At 45.5% G+C, this 18905-nt stretch overlaps 1 protein-coding gene across 6 annotated transcripts in view; it reads left to right on the top strand.

Moving 5' to 3' along the window:
* Positions 1 to 18905, top strand: part of TSPAN14 (tetraspanin 14) — a 276364-nt gene that overhangs the window by 236990 nt on the left and 20469 nt on the right. For 5 of the 6 annotated variants that reach the window (XM_068255101.1, XM_068255102.1, XM_068255100.1 and 2 more), the window contains 2 exons: positions 2069 to 2113; positions 15358 to 15477. In XM_068255101.1, coding sequence (XP_068111202.1) covers positions 2069 to 2113; positions 15358 to 15477 — 165 coding nt within the window. The remainder of the gene's footprint in view (positions 1 to 2068; positions 2114 to 15357; positions 15478 to 18905) is intronic. The other variant, XM_068255099.1, reaches the window with a different exon arrangement.

Below are 18905 nucleotides of genomic sequence, written 5' to 3'. Positions count from 1 at the left end.
CCATCGACTCTACCCCACAAGGCCGAGTGGGGACGGTACTTCCCCACATGCGATATAGACTGGTTGCCTCATGCGCAACCCGGCTTTGCGAGTATATACGATCATTTCTTACAATAGAACAAAATCGCTCGTGAGATAATACACCAGATCGGGCTCCCGGTGTCTTCCCGTCCCTTTTCTTTTCCAGCACACACCTTCCCCAGTCTTTGCATCCTCAACTTTTGCACCAGACTTTTGTGGGGAACAGTGTCGAAGGCCTTTGCGAAGTCCAAGTATATCACATCTACAGCATTCCCAATATCCACATTAGCGTTGACTACCTCATAAAAGCTGAGCATGCTAGTCAAACAGGACCTGTCTTTAGTAAATCCATGTTGATGCTGAGAAATAAGATTGTTTTCTACTATGAAGTCACATATAGTATCTCTTAGTAACCCCTCAAATAGTTTGCATGTAACTGATGTTAAGCTTACAGGTCTATAATTTCCTGGATCTGATTTTTTTTGCCCTTCTTAAATAATGGGAAAACGTGAGCTGTACGCACATTCACTGGGACTCTGCCAGTTGAAAGAGAGTCACAAAAGATAAGATAAAGGAGTTTATCTATAACTGAACTTAATTCCCTTAGGACCCGAGGATGCATGCCATCCGGGCCAGGTGCCTTGTCTATTTTTAATTTATTTAAGCAGCCCATACACTCAGCCGATTTTCTGGCCGACCGATCGATCGCGATCGATCGATCGATCGATCGATCGCAAATCGGTTGGCCAATCGACCGATCGACGGCCGATTTCGATCGATTTCGATGGATTTCCATCGAACTAGCAGGGTGGAAAATTTAGGTCGATCTGATGAGATTGCTTATCAGTTTGCATTGGCCTTAATGGAAATCTGATGGCAAAAAAATGCCATCAGATCGAATTTCAACAGATTTCAAACTGAAATCTATTGGAATTCTATCCTGGTAAAAAATGTTCTAAAAACGCATCAGATAGATCATCAGATGCATTTCTTATCTGTCTGCTGCCAATCTGACGAGTGTATGGGCACCTTTAGTCTTGCCTTCACTTCTTCCTCCGTTAAGTATTTAATATTACAGTTGGAAGATTGAGACTCTTCTGCCTCTGTAATTTGCAACAGTGATGTTTCCCTTGTGAAGACAGAAGCAAAGAAAGCATTTAATAATTCTGCCTTACCTTGGTCATCCACCATTGAGTCTCTTCCCCCCCCCCCCTTTCATCCTTTAGGAGTCCAATACAGTCAACCTTTCTTTTTTTAGAGTTGATGTACTGTTAAAACTTTTTTGGGTTAGATTTGATATCCCTAGCGATTTGATTTTCAGCTTCAATGTTTGCCAGCCTAATTCATTTTTTACAATTTTTATTGCACTCCTTATAATTGTTTAATGCAGCCTCGGTCCCCTCTTGTTTTAGGACCTTATAGGCATTCTTTTTTCTCTTCATTTTATCTCTAACCTTTCTATTCATCCACAAAGGCCTTTTTTTTATTCCTAGATATTTTGTTTCTATATGGGATATACATACTACAATATTGATTGAGAGTAAGTTTAAAAGCTTGCCATTTCCCTTCAGTGTCCTCCCCTTGTAGTACATTATCACAGTTCACCAAACTTAGTGCTGATTGAACTTTGCTTTTCTAAAATTCATAGTTTTAGTGGTCCCGCGGCCTGTCAGTCACCAGATCAAACATTATCATGTTGTGATCACTATTTCCCAAATGTTCTTGAACCTGCACATTTGATACATTATCTGGTCTATTAGAAATTATCAGATCCAGTAACGCATTCCCCCTAGTTGGTTCCGTTACCATTTGAGTCAAGTAATTGTCCTGTAGTGATGCCAGAAATCTGCTGCTTTTACCAGAATGGGTAGCCTCAATGTCTGGAAAGTTGAAGTCACCCATAACTATGACCTCATTTTTACTTGCAGTTTTTTCAACATGATGAATACATTTTCCAGTATATGAGTCATTGTGAAATGCATTTGTTTTCTTTGAAATTTTCAATATCTGACTTCAAATCAATTTTCCTTTCTTTTAATATTTACAGCAAACTGTAGTAAATACACAGTGTGGATATGATGTTCGTAAAAAGGTAATTTGTGTGATGATAGTCATTAATACAGTTTATTATAACTACATTCTAAATTATTTATTTATATATATATATATATATATATATATCTATATATATATATATATATATATATATACACATATATACACATTCATGGTCATTTAAGGACAGCACTGCTGTTGATGAACTTGGAGCATAGTGTATGTAGCTAATATTTTCAGTTCAGAGTTGAGATACAGTGGTTCAAACCTGAATTTGTAAAGTCATGCCACTAGCAAATCAATGGGTTATGCAGCGATGCTTGCTTTTAATCCTGGGATAACAATTTAAAATGAATTCCGCTGGGCTTCACACACCTTTCCAATTGACGTGCATCTACATACATACCATGTATACTCAAATGCAAGTCGACCCCATGTACAGTGGAGGAAATAATTATTTGACCCCTCACTGATTTTGTAAGTTTGTCCAATGACAAAGAAATGAAAAGTCTCAGAACAGTATCATTTCAATGGTAGGTTTATTTTAACAGTGGCAGATAGCACATCAAAAGGAAAATCGAAAAAAGAACCTTAAATAAAAGATAGCAACTGATTTGCATTTCATTGAGTGAAATAAGTTTTTGAACCCCTACCAACCATTAAGAGTTCTGGCTCCCACAGAGTGGTTAGACACTTCTACTCAATTAGTCACCCTCATTAAGGACACCTGTCTTAACTAGTCACCTGTATAAAAGACACCTGTCCACAGAATCAATCAATCAAGCAGACTCCAAACTCTCCAACATGGGAAAGACCAAAGAGCTGTCCAAGGATGTCAGAGACAAAATTGTAGACCTGCACAAGGTTGGAATGGGCTACAAAACCATTAGCAAGAAGCTGGGAGAGAAGGTGACAACCGTTGGTGCGATTGTTCGAAAATGGAAGGAGCACAAAATGACCATCACTCGACCTCGCTCTGGGGCTCCATGCAAGATCTCACCTCGTGGGGTGTCAATGGTTCTGAGAAAGGTGAAAAAGCATCCTAGAACTACACGGGAGGAGTTAGTGAATGACCTCAAATTAGCAGGGACCACAGTCACCAAGAAAACCATTGGAAACACATTACACCGCAATGGATTAAAATCCTGCAGGGCTCGCAAGGTCCCCCTGCTCAAGAAGGCACATGTGCAGGCCCGTCTGAAGTTTGCCAATGAACACCTGAATGATTCTGTGAGTGACTGGGAGAAGGTGCTGTGGTCTGATGAGACCAAAATAGAGCTCTTTGGCATTAACTCAACTCGCTGTGTTTGGAGGAAGAAAAATGCTGCCTATGACCCCCAAAACACCATCCCCACCGTCAAGCATGGGGGTGGAAACATTTTGCTTTGGGGGTGTTTTTCTGCTAAGGGCACAGGACAACTTAATCGCATTAACGGGAAAATGGACGGAGCCATGTATCGTGAAATCCTGAACGACAACCTCCTTCCCTCTGCCAGGAAACTGAAAATGGGTCATGGATGGGTGTTCCAGCACGACAATGACCCAAAACATACAGCAAAGGCAACAAAGGAGTGGCTCAAGAAGAAGCACATTAAGGTCATGGAGTGGCCTAGTCAGTCTCCGGACCTTAATCCAATAGAAAACCTATGGAGGGAGCTCAAGCTCAGAGTTGCACAGAGACAGCCTCGAAACCTTAGGGATTTAGAGATGATCTGCAAAGAGGAGTGGACCAACATTCCTCCTAAAATGTGTGCAAACTTGGTCATCAATTACAAGAAACGTTTGACCTCTGTACTTGCAAACAAGAGTTTTTCCACTAAGTATTAAGTCTTTTATTGTTAGAGGGTTCAAAAACTTATTTCACTCAATGAAATGCAAATCAGTTGCTATCTTTTATTTAAGGTTCTTTTTTCGATTTTCCTTTTGATGTGCTATCTGCCACTGTTAAAATAAACCTACCATTGAAATGATACTGTTCTGAGACTTTTCATTTCTTTGTCATTGGACAAACTTACAAAATCAGTGAGGGGTCAAATAATTATTTCCTCCACTGTATAAGTCGACCCCAATATTTGACCCTCATAAGGTGGATTTTTTAAACGACTCAAGTATAAGTCTATGTATAAGCTAGCCAGGTGGGTGCCTCCAGTATAGGTAGCCAGTGTAGTTGCCCCTAGTATAGGTAGCATGGTATAGGTGCCCCCAGTATAGGTAACCAGCTATAGTGTCCCCAGTATAGGTAGGTAGCCAGTATAGTTGCCCCCAGTATAGGTAGGCAGCCAGTTTAGTTGCCCTCGGTATAGGTAGCTAGCCAGTTTAGTTGCCCCAGTGTAGGTAGGTAGCCAGTATAGTTGCCCCCAGTATAGGTAGGAAACCAGTATAGTTGTCTCCAGTATAGGTAGGTAGCGAGTATAGGTAGGTAGCCAGTATAGTTGCCCCCAGTATAGGTAGGTAGCCAGTAGATTTAAAGGACAGCTGAAGTGAGAAGGATATGGAGGCTGCCATATGTATTTCTTTTAAACAATTCCAGTGGCCTGGCAGTCCTGCTGATCTATTTGGCTGCTGTAGTTTCTGAATCGCACACCAGAAATAAGCATGCAGCTAGTCTTGTCAGATCTGACAATGTCAGAAACACCTAATCTGCTGCATGCTTGTTCAGGGTCTATCACTAAAAGTAATAGAGGCAGAGGATCAGCAGGACAGCCAGGCAACTGGTATTGCTCAAAAGAAAATAAATATGGCAGGCTCTATATCCATCTCTCTTCAGTTGTCCTTTAAGCTTCAAAAACAGGAAAAATCTATCCGAGAAATTATTATAATATTTTGAGTGCAAAATCTACAGTTTGGTACATCTTGAGAAAAAAAACAAGCTCTGGTGAACTCAGCAACGCAAAAAAACTTGGACAGCCACATAAAACAGTGATGGATGATCGTACAATCATTTGCATGGTGAAGAGAAACCCCTTCACAACAGTCAACCAAGTGAACACTCTCCAGGGGGTAGGCATATCTACCATGTCTACCATAAGCAGAAGACTGCATGAAAGTCAAGGCTGCACTGCAAGCCACTCATAAGCCTCAAAAATAGAAAGACTAGACTTTGCTAAAGAACATCTAAAAACGCCAGCACAGTTCTGGAAAAACATTCTTTGGACAGATGAACCTCTACCTTTTTCTTAAATCCAGCTAAATGCAGTCAATTTGATCGGACAGCGTTTCATGATTCATGACAATGACCCAAAACAGGTGTTTCCAGCCTTTTTGACACTCTCGATTGATAATTTCCGACATGTACGATCTCCAGCCCAATCGATTCCGCGCTCGAATTTGCATAGGGAACAATTGGAAAAGATAAGAAAAACTAATGAAAAATAAGAAAATCGCCCAAATAATCGAGCGCTGAAAACTATTGGGCGTGAAATCGAGCGGCAAGATCAACTTGTCTTTTCTATAAATTGCACCTGGTAATCGTTAGGAGTGTAAATGGATGCCAAGACAAGTTTTACCCCATGTCATCTTATGGGATTTTTATCCAATTTTTGCTTAGAGCTAAAGTCGGCTAGCCAGGGTTTCAGCCATAACGCTCTTTTGGCCGTTACTGAGCTGAGCATAATTCTGGATGATGTTCTGAGAATGTCCATAGATGCCTCTCCTACAAAATCTGTAGAAATCTTTAGATCCTCTAAGGCTGTCAGAATATCTGATTTATCTGCGTCTTTTAAAATAGCTTCTTCAATATTGCTTGTCCATACTCACAAGGCTTTGGCAACTGAGGTTAATGCGATTGCAAGCCTTCAAGTTGTTCCTGCTGCCAGATGAGTCTTTGTGTTTAAAGATGTTCTTGTAAGAAGATTGTATAATGATCTCAGCTGAGTTTTCCATGGGAAGAGTTACATGCTTTACTAATCTAGATAGCGATGCATCTACTGCGGGAGGGTTCTGAATAAAAGGGACCTCTTCTTCAGGGGCGTAGCTAGAAATGACTGGGCCCCATAGCAAAAAAATGATGCCCCCCTCCACGACCTTCCAACCCCACGGACCTCGGACCTCCCACCCAAACATTTTGTGGGGAAATCTGATTTCCTCACAAAATGCAACCAGATTGTCGGCAGATTTCCCTACAATATGCAACCAGATTGTCGGCAGATTTCCCAACAAAATGCAACCAGATTGACGGCAGATTTCCACACAATATGCAACCAGATTGACGGCAGATTTCCACACAATATGCAACCAGATTGTCGGCAGATTTCCCAACAAAATGCAACCAGATTGTCGGCAGATTTCCCCACAAAATGCAACCAGATTGTCAGCAGATTTTCCTACAATATGCAACCAGATTGTCGGCAGATTTCCCAACAAAATGCAACCAGATTATCGGCAGATTTCCCAACAAAATGAAACCAGATTATCGGCAGATTTCCACACAATATGCAACCAGATTTTTGCCAGATTTCCCCACAAAATGCAACCAGATTTTTGGCAGATTTCCCTACAATATGCAACCAGATTGTTTGCAGATTTCCCTACAATATGCAACCAGATTATCGGCAGATTTCCCAACAAAATGCAACCAGATTGGCGGCAGATTTTCCCCAAAAATGCAACCAGATTGTTGGCAGATTTTCCCACAAATTGCAATCAGATTGTTTGCAGATTTCCCCACAAAATGCAATCAGATTGTCGCCAGATTTCCCCACAAAATACAGTTTATGTAGTTAGGTCTATAGTGGGCTAACATTAATTACCTGGAGGGAGGGTGGTTGGGCAGGCTGGCACACTATTTGCGGTGCAGGCACTGCACTGGGTAGGTAGCTGGGTGGGAGGGTAGGCAGATAGGTAGACGGGTGGGAAGTTAGGTAGCCGGGTGGGGAGTTAGGTAGCCGGGTGGCGGGGTGGGCAGTTAGGTATCCCGGTGGGCAGTTAGGTAGCTGGGTGGCAGGGTGGGCAGGTAGGTAGCTGGGTGGGCAGTTAGGTAGCTGGGTGGCAGGGTAGGCAGATAGGTAGCCAGGTGGGTGGCAGGGTAGGCAGATAGGTAGCTGGGTGGGCAGTTAGGTAGCTGGGTGGCAGGGTAGGCAGATAGGTAGCCAGGTGGGTGGCAGGGTAGGCAGATAGGTAGCTGGGTGGCGAGTTAGGTAGCCGGGTGGCAGGGTGGGCAGTTAGGTATCCGGGTGGGCAGTTAGGTAGCTGGGTGGCAGGGTGGGCAGGTAGGTAGCTGGGTGGGCAGTTAGGTAGCTGGGTGGCAGGGTAGGCAGATAGGTAGCCAGGTGGGTGGCAGGGTAGGCAGATAGGTAGCTGGGTGGCAGGGTAGGCAGTTAGGTAGCTGGGTGGGCAGTTAGGTATCTGGGTGGCAGGGTAGGCAGATAGGTAGCCAGGTGGGCAGCTAGGTAGCTGGGTGGCAGGGTGGGCAGTTAGGTAGCCGGGTGGGAGGGTGTTCAGTTAGGTATCCAGGTGGGAGGGTGGGCAGTTAGGTAGCCAGGTGGGCAGTTAGGTAACTGGGTGGCAGGGTAGAGCAGATAGGTAGCCAGGTGGGCAGCTAGGTAGCTGGGTGGCAGGGTAGGCAGTCAGGTAGCTGGGTGGCAGGGTGGGCAGTTAGGTAGCCGGGTGGGACGGTGAGCAGTTAGGTAGCCAGGTGGGAGGGTGGTAGCCGCGTGGAAGGGTGAGCAGTTAGGTAGCCAGGTGGGAGGGTGAGCAGTTAGGTAGCCGGGTGGGACGGTGAGCAGTTAGGTAGCTGGGTGGGACGGTGAGCAGTTAGGTAGCTGGGTGGCAGGGTGGGCAGTTAGGTAGCCGGGTGGGAGGGTGAGCAGTTAGGTAGCCAGGTGGGAGGGTGGTAGCCACGTGGAAGGGTGAGCAGTTAGGTAGCCAGGTGGGAGGGTGAGCAGTTAGGTAGCCGGGTGTGACGCTGAGCAGTTAGGTAGCTGGGTGGGACGGTGAGCAGTTAGGTAGCCGGGTGGGCAGTTAGGTAGCTGGATGGGCAGTTAGGTATCTGGGTGGCAGGGTAGGCAGATAGGTAGCCAGGTGGGCAGCTAGGTAGCTGGGTGGCAGGGTGGGCAGTTAGGTATCCAGGTGGGAGGGTGGGCAGTTAGGTAGCCAGGTGGGCAGTTAGGTAACTGGGTGGCAGGGTAGGCAGATAGGTAGCCAGGTGGGCAGCTAGGTAGCTGGGTGGCAGGGTAGGCAGTCAGGTAGCTGAGTGGCAGGGTAGGCAGTTAGGTAGCTGGGTGGCAGGGTGGGCAGTTAGGTAGCCGGGTGGGAGGGTGAGCAGTTAGGTAGCCAGGTGGGAGGGTGGTAGCCGCGTGGAAGGGTGAGCAGTTAGGTAGCCATGTGGGAGGGTGAGCAGTTAGGTAGCCGGGTGGGACGGTGAGCAGTTAGGTAGCTGGGTGGGACGGTGAGCAGTTAGGTAGCTGTGTGGGACGGTGGGCAGTTAGGTAGCCGGGTGGGCAGTTAGGTAGCCGGGTGGGAGGGTGGGCAGTTAGGTAGTGGGCAGTTAGGTAGGCGGGTGGGAGAGTGGGCAATTAGGTAGCCGGGTGGGAGAGTGGCCAATTAGGTAGCCGGGTGGGAGGGTGGCCAGTTAGGTAGTGGGCAGTTAGGTAGCCAGGTGGGAGAGTGGCCAGTTAGGTAGCCGGGTGGGAGGGTGGCCAGTTAGGTAGCCGGGTGGGAGGGTGGCCAGTTAGGTAGTGGGCAGTTAGGTAGCCGGGTGGGAGAGTGGCCAGTTAGGTAGCCGGGTGGGAGGGTGGCCAGTTAGGTAGCCGGGTGGGAGGGTGGCCAGTTAGGTAGTGGGCAGTTAGGTAGCCGGGTGGGAGGGTGGGAAGTCGGGTAGCTGGGTGGGCAATTAGGTAGCCGGGGTGGGAGGGTGAAAAGAACTATAAGGACAGACCCTGCTACACATTCAATAGAAAAAGTTTATTACAAAACATATAAAACACCACTGCATAGTCACCAAATGTTACTTTAAAATCATAGCTCACTGCCGATGTAACAAGCGCAGCCGGCTGGGCCCACACATGCACCTTGCACTTATATCACATCAGTCACACCCGGGATCCCATCATACATCCGCTAAATAGTAGGGAATTGATAGTTAATACAGCATGCTAGAGTAAATCAGAGTTCCAAGCAGGGGGATGAGTGTCCCACACAGGGCTAGCTAGCCACAAAAGCACATGCAGGTCACAGAGGGAAAGAGCAAAGCATGGATTCGTAAAGCTTGAAGCATAAAGATGCAGTAAACCAGCAAGAATCTGCCTCACTGAGGCTCTCACCACTCAGAAAAGTTTATGATCATCTCCCATCCAGTGTTTCAGGATCATGTCAGTCTCTTGACAAGCAGCTTCCACTCCTATGCGTAATCCACATACTCAGCAGGACAGATAGGGTCCTTGGGTGTCAGACAATTCTGATGAAAAACGTGTGCACACGTGTGTTTGCCAGCCAGCAGACTCTCCAGCCACATAAACCTTCTTGGATGCGTCCTCCCACACGGTCAGCCGGCACCAGGCTCCATGGTAGGCTTCATGCAGGGTATGTGGTCGGGCTGCGCATGGTGGTCAGTGAGAACGCCTTCACCACGCGTATCGGCCGCTTACGGCCTTACTCATGTGATTGGTGGGAGGGTGGGCAATTAGGTAGACGGGGTGGGAGGGGAGGTAGCTGAGTAGTTAGTGGGGTAGGGGCCCAAATCCTATCCCCCCCCGCCTCACCTGGGGTCCCCCCTCCTTCCATCAGCGTCGAGAGAGTGGCATATACAGGAAGCGCCGGCGGGGTAATCAGCCGCTAGAGGTTCAGCTGCCTCCTGGGCTACGGTGTCTTCTCTGTATTGCATTAAAGTGGTGCGAGCAGCAATACAGAGGAGACAGCGTAGCCCGGAGGCAGCTGAGCCTCTAGTGGTTGATTACCCCCGCCGGAGCTTTCTGTATATGCCGCACTCTTTGAGGACCACTGGTCTGCACAGACCTTTTTCGGTTGGGGGGCTCAGTACAATCAAGCACAAACCCAGGGACTTTGGGAACCACAAATCCAACTCGTCCTCGAATTTCATGGAGCTCATCTCATGCCAACTCTGAAAAACTCACATGTAGTCTTTCTGTCAGACAATATGGTGACTGTGTCCTATATTCTGAAGCAGGGGGGCACAAGAGTAAAGGCTCTGAGAGACTTACCTCTAGAAATTATGGCGAATGCCGAAGAAAATATCCTATCTCTAACATTCGTGCATATCAAAGGCCTACTAAATATTTTTGCAGATCAGCGAGGCAGAATGGTCTCTCAACTAGGAGGTATTTCAAGAGATTGCAGACATGTGGGGTTCCTCAATGGTGGACCTTTTTGCTTTCCCAGTCAACACAAAAACAAAAACCTTCTTCTCACTGGATCCATCTTGCTTGTTGGAAAGACTGCATGCTCTATCCGTCCCATGGCCCAAAGTGCTTCCAAATGCTTTCCCTCCATTTTCTCTGATTTCTCGAACAATATGGAAAATCAAATGAGAGTTGGCCAAGGTAATTTTCATAGCCCCATATTGGCCTTGCAGAATTTGGTTTCTAGGGTTGAGCATTCTGGCAACACGGGGTCCTTGGTTCCTTCCTTCCTTCCACCCAGACTAGACCTTCTTGTTCAACAGGGAAAATTCCACCCAGATCCGCAGAAATTTTCCCTCGCAGCCTAGTTCTTGAATGGGAAGACAGAGGCGCTTCTTCAACCGGGTAATCAATACTATGGTCAGTTGTAGAAAAAACTACATCAAAGATTTATTGTAAAATGGAAAGTATTTTGTTCTTGAAAATTAAGAAAGGGATTCACTGGAAATGATGTTCCCTTAATTCTAGAATTTTTACAGGATGAGGTAGAAATGGGACTGGCTCCCAGCACCCTAAGAGTCTAGGTTGTGGCCCTTTATTTATTTTTAAATTTTAGACTGGCCAAAAATCAGAGTTATCGATTTTTTTTTTTTGTGAAGGCAGTGGCCAAAAACAGACCAGTACCTTCCAACATCCTTGGGACCCTACTTTGGTCCTAAATTCTTCAACGGACATTCCTTATGAACTTCTTGATAGAACTCGCCTTTCTTAGCTCCACCCTCAAATTCCCAAGTTGCCCATGTGTGTAATCTTTCTGGGCAGGAGAACAATAACGAAGCACACCCTAAGTACAATGTTAATGCTCTGATTTAGGTACTTGAAAACAGGATAGATATAGACAGTCAGTAAATGCAGGATTTTACAGTCCAATCAGCTGCTTAAACATTTCAGTGTGTTTACAGACCAATCAGATGATTTTTACAGGATGGCATACAAGTTTGGCCAACTGACCATAGTTTGTCATTATATTTACATACACAATAGCAAAGACCCATACAAACAATGCATTCTAGCTTACATAAGTGGTCACAAGATCAATATGTATCTCCTTTAACAAATAGCAAACCTTTAACAGACTTGATCAACAGCACTGAATTACACTGAGGGATTTTGAACAATGCACACTTGTTGTGTGAAGGACAAGAAATTCCTATGGTCTCTAAAGGTGAATACTTTTTTTTCTTTGGTTGGAGAAATCATGTCATTTTAGGATATGTGCTGTAGTGTATCTCCTTAAATATTAGGGTGATATTAATCGTACATTAATAAAACCTTTCACCTCTGCATCAAGCTTCTTTAAAGGATACATCCAAGCAACGCACAAAAAAGGAACCACTTACCTGGGGCTCCTCCAGCCCCTGGCAGCCATCCTGTGCCTTCGCTGCAGCTTCGTTGGCTCCCGGTCTCCTCCGCTGCCGAAGCCTACCTCGCCAGGTCGGGTTCTGTGTCGGCTTCTTCTGTGCTCCACGGCGTGGGTCATGTGGTTTCCCCAACGTCATTAGGATGGTACTGCGCAGGCGCAGAACTACTGCACCTGTGCAGTACTGTCCTAATGACGCCGGGGAGACAACGTGACCCGCGCCGTGGAGCGCAGAAGAAGCCAACCCGGAGCCAGACCTGGCGAGGTCGGCTTCGACAGCGGAGGAGACCGGGAGCCACCAGAGCTGCGGCGAGGGCACATGACGGCTGCAACGGACTGGAGGAAGCCCCAGGTAAGTGGGGTTTTTTTGTGTGTTGCTTGGACGTATCCTTTAAAAATTCTGATGTTAAAGACTACTTTTTTGGTTTCTATTACTTCTGCCAGAAGAGTCGGTAATATTCAGGCTCGTTCTATTAAAGATCCAATCCACAAGAAAAAAGCAAAGTAGCGTCTTGTGCAAATTTATAGGCATATAATGACAAAGTATTTCATGTCAGGCATATACAGCGCTTCATTTCCATTCCATATGAGTGGTAAAGGTGATGCCAAGCATCTCTTACGTGTCCTGGCTGGTGCAGGGCGACTTAGTGCAGGAGGTGGGTGTTCAAGCAGTGAATGGTGGAGCGACGGCCGTTTCGCGTCTGCTGACGCTTGGTCACGCGTACCACTCCAGGAAATGTGAATTTCCTCATAGTTAAAGTAGTGCACACGTCTGAATGACATTTCGGCAAACGCAGGCTCAAGGTTGCAGGGAGATGGAAGGACATTTGCCAATGTAATAATGCTCACTTACAATATATTGGGATGTGCCATACACTTGTCTGTTTTCTGACTGTGCGTGGAATCTTTCTATTAACCCTCCTGGCGGTCTATTAAAAACCGCCAGGGGGCAGCGCAGCCGTTTAAAAAAAAATAAAAAAATTTAAATCATGTAGCGAGCCTAGGGCTCGCTACATGATAGCCGCTATGCAGCGGCATCCCCCTACCCTCTTCGTTTGCCTCCGGCCAAGCAGCGCACGGGGTCTGGGGGGGCTCTGCGGCGCGGCGGATAGCAGAAAATCGGGGTGACGGCGATCGGTGTGCTCACGCAGCTAGCAAAGTGCTAGCTGCGTGCAGCAAAAAAAAAATTGCGCAAATCGGCCCAGCAGGGCCTGAGAAAAACTCCTGCGCGGCTTACCCCGAACCGCCAGAAAGGTTAAAGAACCTTATATGCAAGTTTTTCTGGACAGAGTTGTGTTCAAAACTGACTCTTCCTAAAGTCAGTTCCACCTTCCATAGATCACAATATATTGTTATTCCCTCTCTTTGTGATCCTTCTGGCAATGAGAAGGAAGCTAGATTACACACTCTGTCAGAAGAGCAGTATTGATATATTTAAAGGTAACCAAATCTTTTAGAAGGTCAAGTTTCAAAGAACACCATTTCTAGGTGGCTTAGGGAAGTCAAACATTGGCAAAAACTGAGAAATAATGCATTTTTCAATTTTTTTTGTCTATTGAAGCCGGTAAATTCCTAAACTTTATCCGCACCTGTGAACATTTTTATGAATTAGCACACAAAAGTCTACTATACCGAATGGGGTATTTTAACGTCCCAAATTTTTTTATCGCACAGCCTTTTATGAATCAAGGCCATTGTATTTATATTTATCTATTGTATTTATAAAGCACCAGCATAATACGCAGCGCTGATTTGTAGAAAACCCACCTTTATTTCAGAATCCAATATCGTCACCATAAATTGTGACAGGAATATACAGTAATTTAAGTTTTGTGGTAAGCGTTAGACATAGCCAAATGGTATTTGTGGTCATCTACTCTGGCACTTTTTATTTTTAAGACTGAAATTGGCAAAAAAAAAAAAAAAAAGTTCACTTTTTTACCATTAAAATGCGTAGAAAACAAAATTCTTGGGACAACATACCACCCAATGAAAGTCTAGTTTGTTTTGAGAAAAACAGTATATAGATCATAGGTGGCATAAGAAAGGATAAAGTTATTACTGATTACATATGAACATACCGTATATACTCGCAAGCAAGCCGACCCGCATGTAAGCCGACCCCCCCACTTTTACCCCAAAAAACAGGAAAAAATGATTGACCCTCATATAAGCCGGGGGTAGGAAACGCTGGCCGCGTGATCCCCCCAGTATGTCCCAGTATAGCTAGTATAGTGCCCAGTATGGGTAGGTAGTGCCTCAGTATAGCTAGTATAGTGCCCAGTATAGCTAGTATAGTGCCCAATATAGGTAGGTAGTGCTCAGTATAGCTAGTAAAATGCCCCAGTATAGCTAGTATAGTGCTCAGTATAGCTAGTATAGTGCTCAGTATAGTGCTCAGTATAGCTAGTATAGTGCTCAGTATAGCTAGTGAAGTGCCCCAGTTTAGCTAGTATAGTGCTCAGTATAGCCAGTATAGTGCTCAGTATAGCCAGTATAGTGCTCAGTATAGCCAGTATAGTGCTCAGTATAGCCAGTATAGTGCTCAGTATAGCTAGTATAGTGCTCAGTATAGCCAGTATAGTGCTCAGTATAGCCAGTATAGTGCTCAGTATAGCTAGTATAGTGCTCAGTATAGCTAGTATAGTGCCCCATTATAGCTAGTATAGTGCCCCATTATAGCTAGTATAGTGCCCCATTATAGCTAGTATAGTGCCCCATTATAGCTAGTATAGTGCCCCATTATAGCTAGTATAGTGCCCCAGTATAGCTAGTATAGTGCCCCAGTATAGCTTGTATAGTGCCCCATATAGCTAGCATAGTGCCCCATATAGCTAGCATAGTGCCCCAGTATGGGTGGGTGTGTAGGTGCTGTCCCTCCCCGCTCCCCCCGCGGCTGCCGCTGCTATTACCTTAGGCGGCGCCGCTTCCATCCACTATCCCCGTCCTCCTCCGGTAACTATTTAATTCACAGCAGCGCGCCCCTCGCTGCTGTGATGACGCAGGAAACCATAGAGAGCGGTTCCCATAGTAACGGCCGCTCTCTATGGTTTCCTCCGTCATTACAGCAGCGAGGGGCGCGCTGCTGTGAATTAGTTACCGGAGGAGGACGGGGATAGTGGAAGCGGCGCCGCCTAAGGTAATAGCAGCGGCGGCGGCCGCGGGGGGAGCGGGGAGGGACAGCACCTACACACCCACCCACCCATGACTCGCAAGCAAGCCGACCCCCCAACTTTTGGCCCACTTTTGGGGGGTCAAAAATTCGGCTTGCTTGCGAGTATATACGGTAGCTAAAATGACAAAGTTGCTCTAGTCCATAAGGGGGACACAAAGTCTGAGAATGAAATGGTTAAAAATGAAAACGACCTGCTAAACACTCTCCGGTGTGCCGGGGCCCTTACTCTCCAAAAACAGGCCAGACACTCCTTTGCTCATTCCTTACAAATCACTGGGCAGAATCTAAGCCTATTTTCATTTTCTCTGTGTAGAAACTAGTGTGCGGAATAGAATGCTGTAGGGAATAGCTAATATAATTTTTATAATGTTTTGCTTTTTTTCGTTTATTAGTCTGCAGCAGAAAGAGCTTCTGTAACATACACAAAAGGATGTATATCTGCCCTGGAGGAGTGGCTACCAAGGAACATATATATTGTGGCTGGCGTTTTCCTGGTAGTTTCTATTCTACAGGTATTTATATTTGGAGTCATTTTAGCTTGGATCTGTCAACCCTAATAATATACATGTACTATTAAATTAATATTGTTACTGTGTATCTGTAGTAAGTATGTTTAGTGACCTTATGTAATTCTGCACGTCGCACTTGTCTATTTGTCTGTCAATCATGCCTTCTTTCAGCTGTTACATCCCTTCAGGATCATTGCCTTGCTGTGGTGAAGGGGCTAGTGTATCTCAATGAAACAATAAGCTATATCGTGAAAGGCTTGATGAGCAGGTCATTGCAGAGAGATCAAACCAAGTACCATCCGCTGGAGAAGGAACTGGCAGCCCGCTCCAGTCAACTTTTGGCAAGAAAACCAGATAAACAGAAGATGTAAAACTAATGATAGTAAAATCCAGAAGGGCAATTCCTTATAAGAGGCACACCAGTTGATGCCAATAGAATATTGGTAACGTTCTGTAACCAATATTCTACTATTGGCTTTACTACGGTAGTTTTGTCTGTTTTTTCACACAGTTTCATCAATCTCCTATCCCTCCTTAACAAATCTCTTCTACTTCCTGCAAAATAAAAGTTTGCCTTCTTAAAACATCTAACCTTAGAGGAAACTTGAGATGGGGGATAATAAAAAAAAAAATTCTTGGGCTTCCTCCGGCTAGATCGCTCTCACGCAGACGTTCTCCGTGGCTTGCAGCCTCCGCAAATTGCCCCGGAAAGTCCTCTTATCCAGGGCATACTGCTCAGGCTGGCTGTGCAAGCTCTCCCCGTTGTGCTCCTGTGGCCGGGAACATTCTGTGCCTGCACAGTACGCTCCCAGCCACAGGAGCAAGACTGGGAGCGTGCACAGACCGGCTGTGCCTGCTCCAACAGGACAACTTACCGGGGGTGGGAGCGATCTGGCCGGAGGGGGCTGGAGGAAGCCCCAGGTATGTATACAATTTTGATATCCCTTTGTCTCAGGTACACTTTAACCCACTATTATAACCCCTGATGCTAACTCTTCCACCCCCCCCCCCCCCTTTCCCAATGAAGACCCCTTGCTAGACTTTTAACATTAACCTCTTAAACTACTCCTACCTTCCCTTACCCTATCTACTAACACAGAGTTTCTCAAAAGTGGGTACCACAAGCACATCTAAGTGGGTCCGCAACAGCATAGCACACTTCGACAGGGTCGGGGTTTGCCAACCAGACAGTATTTTTACTCCTCCATGTTCACCCCGCCCTGTGCTAAGAATCCCAGACTAATGTACTGGATTATAGCTATGGATACATTAAAGGGTACCAGAGATTAAGTAACAGAAATGTATTTTCTTATAACTGACTGGATTACCAAGTCCCTCAGCGAAGGATCCAGACGGAGGAGGATGGCGAGGAACCGATCAGCCTGAAGGGGGCTGGAGATAGCCCCAAGTATGTATACATTTCTTTTTTTACTTTAAGGTTTGATACTGTGCAGCCCACGTTAGAGGCAGCTTCACTCAAATTACTTATACCCCTTTCCCCCCACCCCTCCACAAAAGACCCAAAGTTTTTTCATTATGCCAACTTTTTCCATTCTACTGGCATTGGAAGAAAGAACATTTATAGGATCTAGAGCTGTGTTTATGTTTGAGGCTGTATGTGGTGCATATATTTATATATATTTTTTTAAAATATATACCGTATATACGCCAAATTTTTGGGACAAAAAAGGTGCCTTAAAAGTGGGGGTCGGCTTATATGCTAGACATGTGGGTATAGTTAAGTGTCGGACTGGGAGCTGGAAAGCTGAGGAAAATCCACTTGCTGGCCAAGCAGCAGTAATCATATGTTGCTACTCACAGGGAAGACTTGATAGAGGCTTCTATTGAGAGTGATAACACAGGATTTCTGCTGCTTGGCCAGCAGGTGGATTTCCTCAGTTTTTCCACCTCCCTGTCCGACACTGGCGTAGTTACCTCTCCTTGTTCCTTGCAGCGTCTCCCATGCGGCTCTGCTTGCTAGATGAACAGGTTTCACTACCTTCTCGCTCAGGGGAGCCACTTCCTGTTTCCCTTGCAGTTCCATTCATGGCCACTAGATGTCAGCAGCGAGTGCAAAGCTGCAAGGGAGACGTTAAGATGGCTGCCCACAGACCAGAAGACACTGAAGCCTGGATCTAGCAAGTGCAGAGCTGCAAGGGAGAAGAGAAGATGGCCGGCGAGGAGAGGTAGCTATAAGTACACTTCACAACACACTGCACCATATGCACTCTATACATACTCTGCATAATCTTGCACATGCACTCTCTGTAATCATACACATGCACTCTGCAAGCATACTTCATTCTGCATCATATTCACCATGTACAGAGGGGAGGCACTCTGCCTACATACAGGCGGTACACTAGGGGTAGACATTGGGGGCCAGTTTATCCACGGGCCACACATTATTAGGGTGTTTCAGAGGCAAAAGTTGGGGTCGGCACTTTTTGGTGTTACTACCTTTTGCCTTCAAATCAGTACCAACTCTTATAGGTACACTTGTACATTCAGGGATTTTGTAGGATCATAGTCAGATGTATGACAAACCAATTATACCAAACCGGTGGTAACGATCAATGTCACATGTACATGGGGTTGGACAAAATAATGGAAACGCCTAACATTTTGGCATCATAATGTTTGAACATGTTTTAAGCAATCAAAACTTGACATATGTTACATTTTTTTTTGTTTATTATTTTTCTTATTTGATATGCTTAATTAAAATAATTGTTGTTTACAGAAACAAAAGTTGGTTATAATTTATAAAAATGGCAGATCTCAGTCTTTCAAAGAGGCCAAATTGTTGGTGCTCGTATGGCAGGTGGTACTGTAACAGAAACTGCCCGAGTGCTTTGCATTTCAAAAGGTACTGTCTTAAAAGTAATGATTACCTTTAAAAGAGAAGGAAAAACGTCCTCAGCAAAGCACAGTTGTGGCCGAAAGTCAAAGTTGTGTGAGAGAGAGAAGGAAAAACGTCCTCAGCAAAGCACAGTTGTGGCTGAAAGTCGAAGTTGTGTGAGAGAGACCGTCGGACTCTAAATGGAATTGTTAGAAAAGCTTGCAACACCACGGCTCCTAAAATCACTGCGGAGCTGTATGAACATATACAGAACCCTGTTTCCACGAAAAATTTCCGTCAGGAGCTGCACAAATCTGGATTCCACGGAAGAATTGCAATTAGAAAACCTATGCTCTCAAATACAAATGTTTCAAAGCGTTTAGAGTGGTGTAGAAACCACCAGAATTGGACCCTCAAGCAGTGGAAAAATGTGATTTTCTACGACGAATCCTCGTTTACCTTATTTCCGACCTCCAGCCGAGTGTACATTTGGAGACAGCCGAAAGAAGCATTTCATCCAGACTGCCTTCTTCCAACCGTAAAACATGCCGGGGGTTCTGTGATGATCTGGGGTACTATTTCTTGGAAA

The sequence above is a fragment of the Hyperolius riggenbachi genome, chromosome 10, assembly GCF_040937935.1.
Source record: "Hyperolius riggenbachi isolate aHypRig1 chromosome 10, aHypRig1.pri, whole genome shotgun sequence".
NCBI classification, from domain to species: domain Eukaryota; kingdom Metazoa; phylum Chordata; class Amphibia; order Anura; family Hyperoliidae; genus Hyperolius; species Hyperolius riggenbachi.
This window is presented reverse-complemented; position numbering and strand designations above follow the sequence as displayed.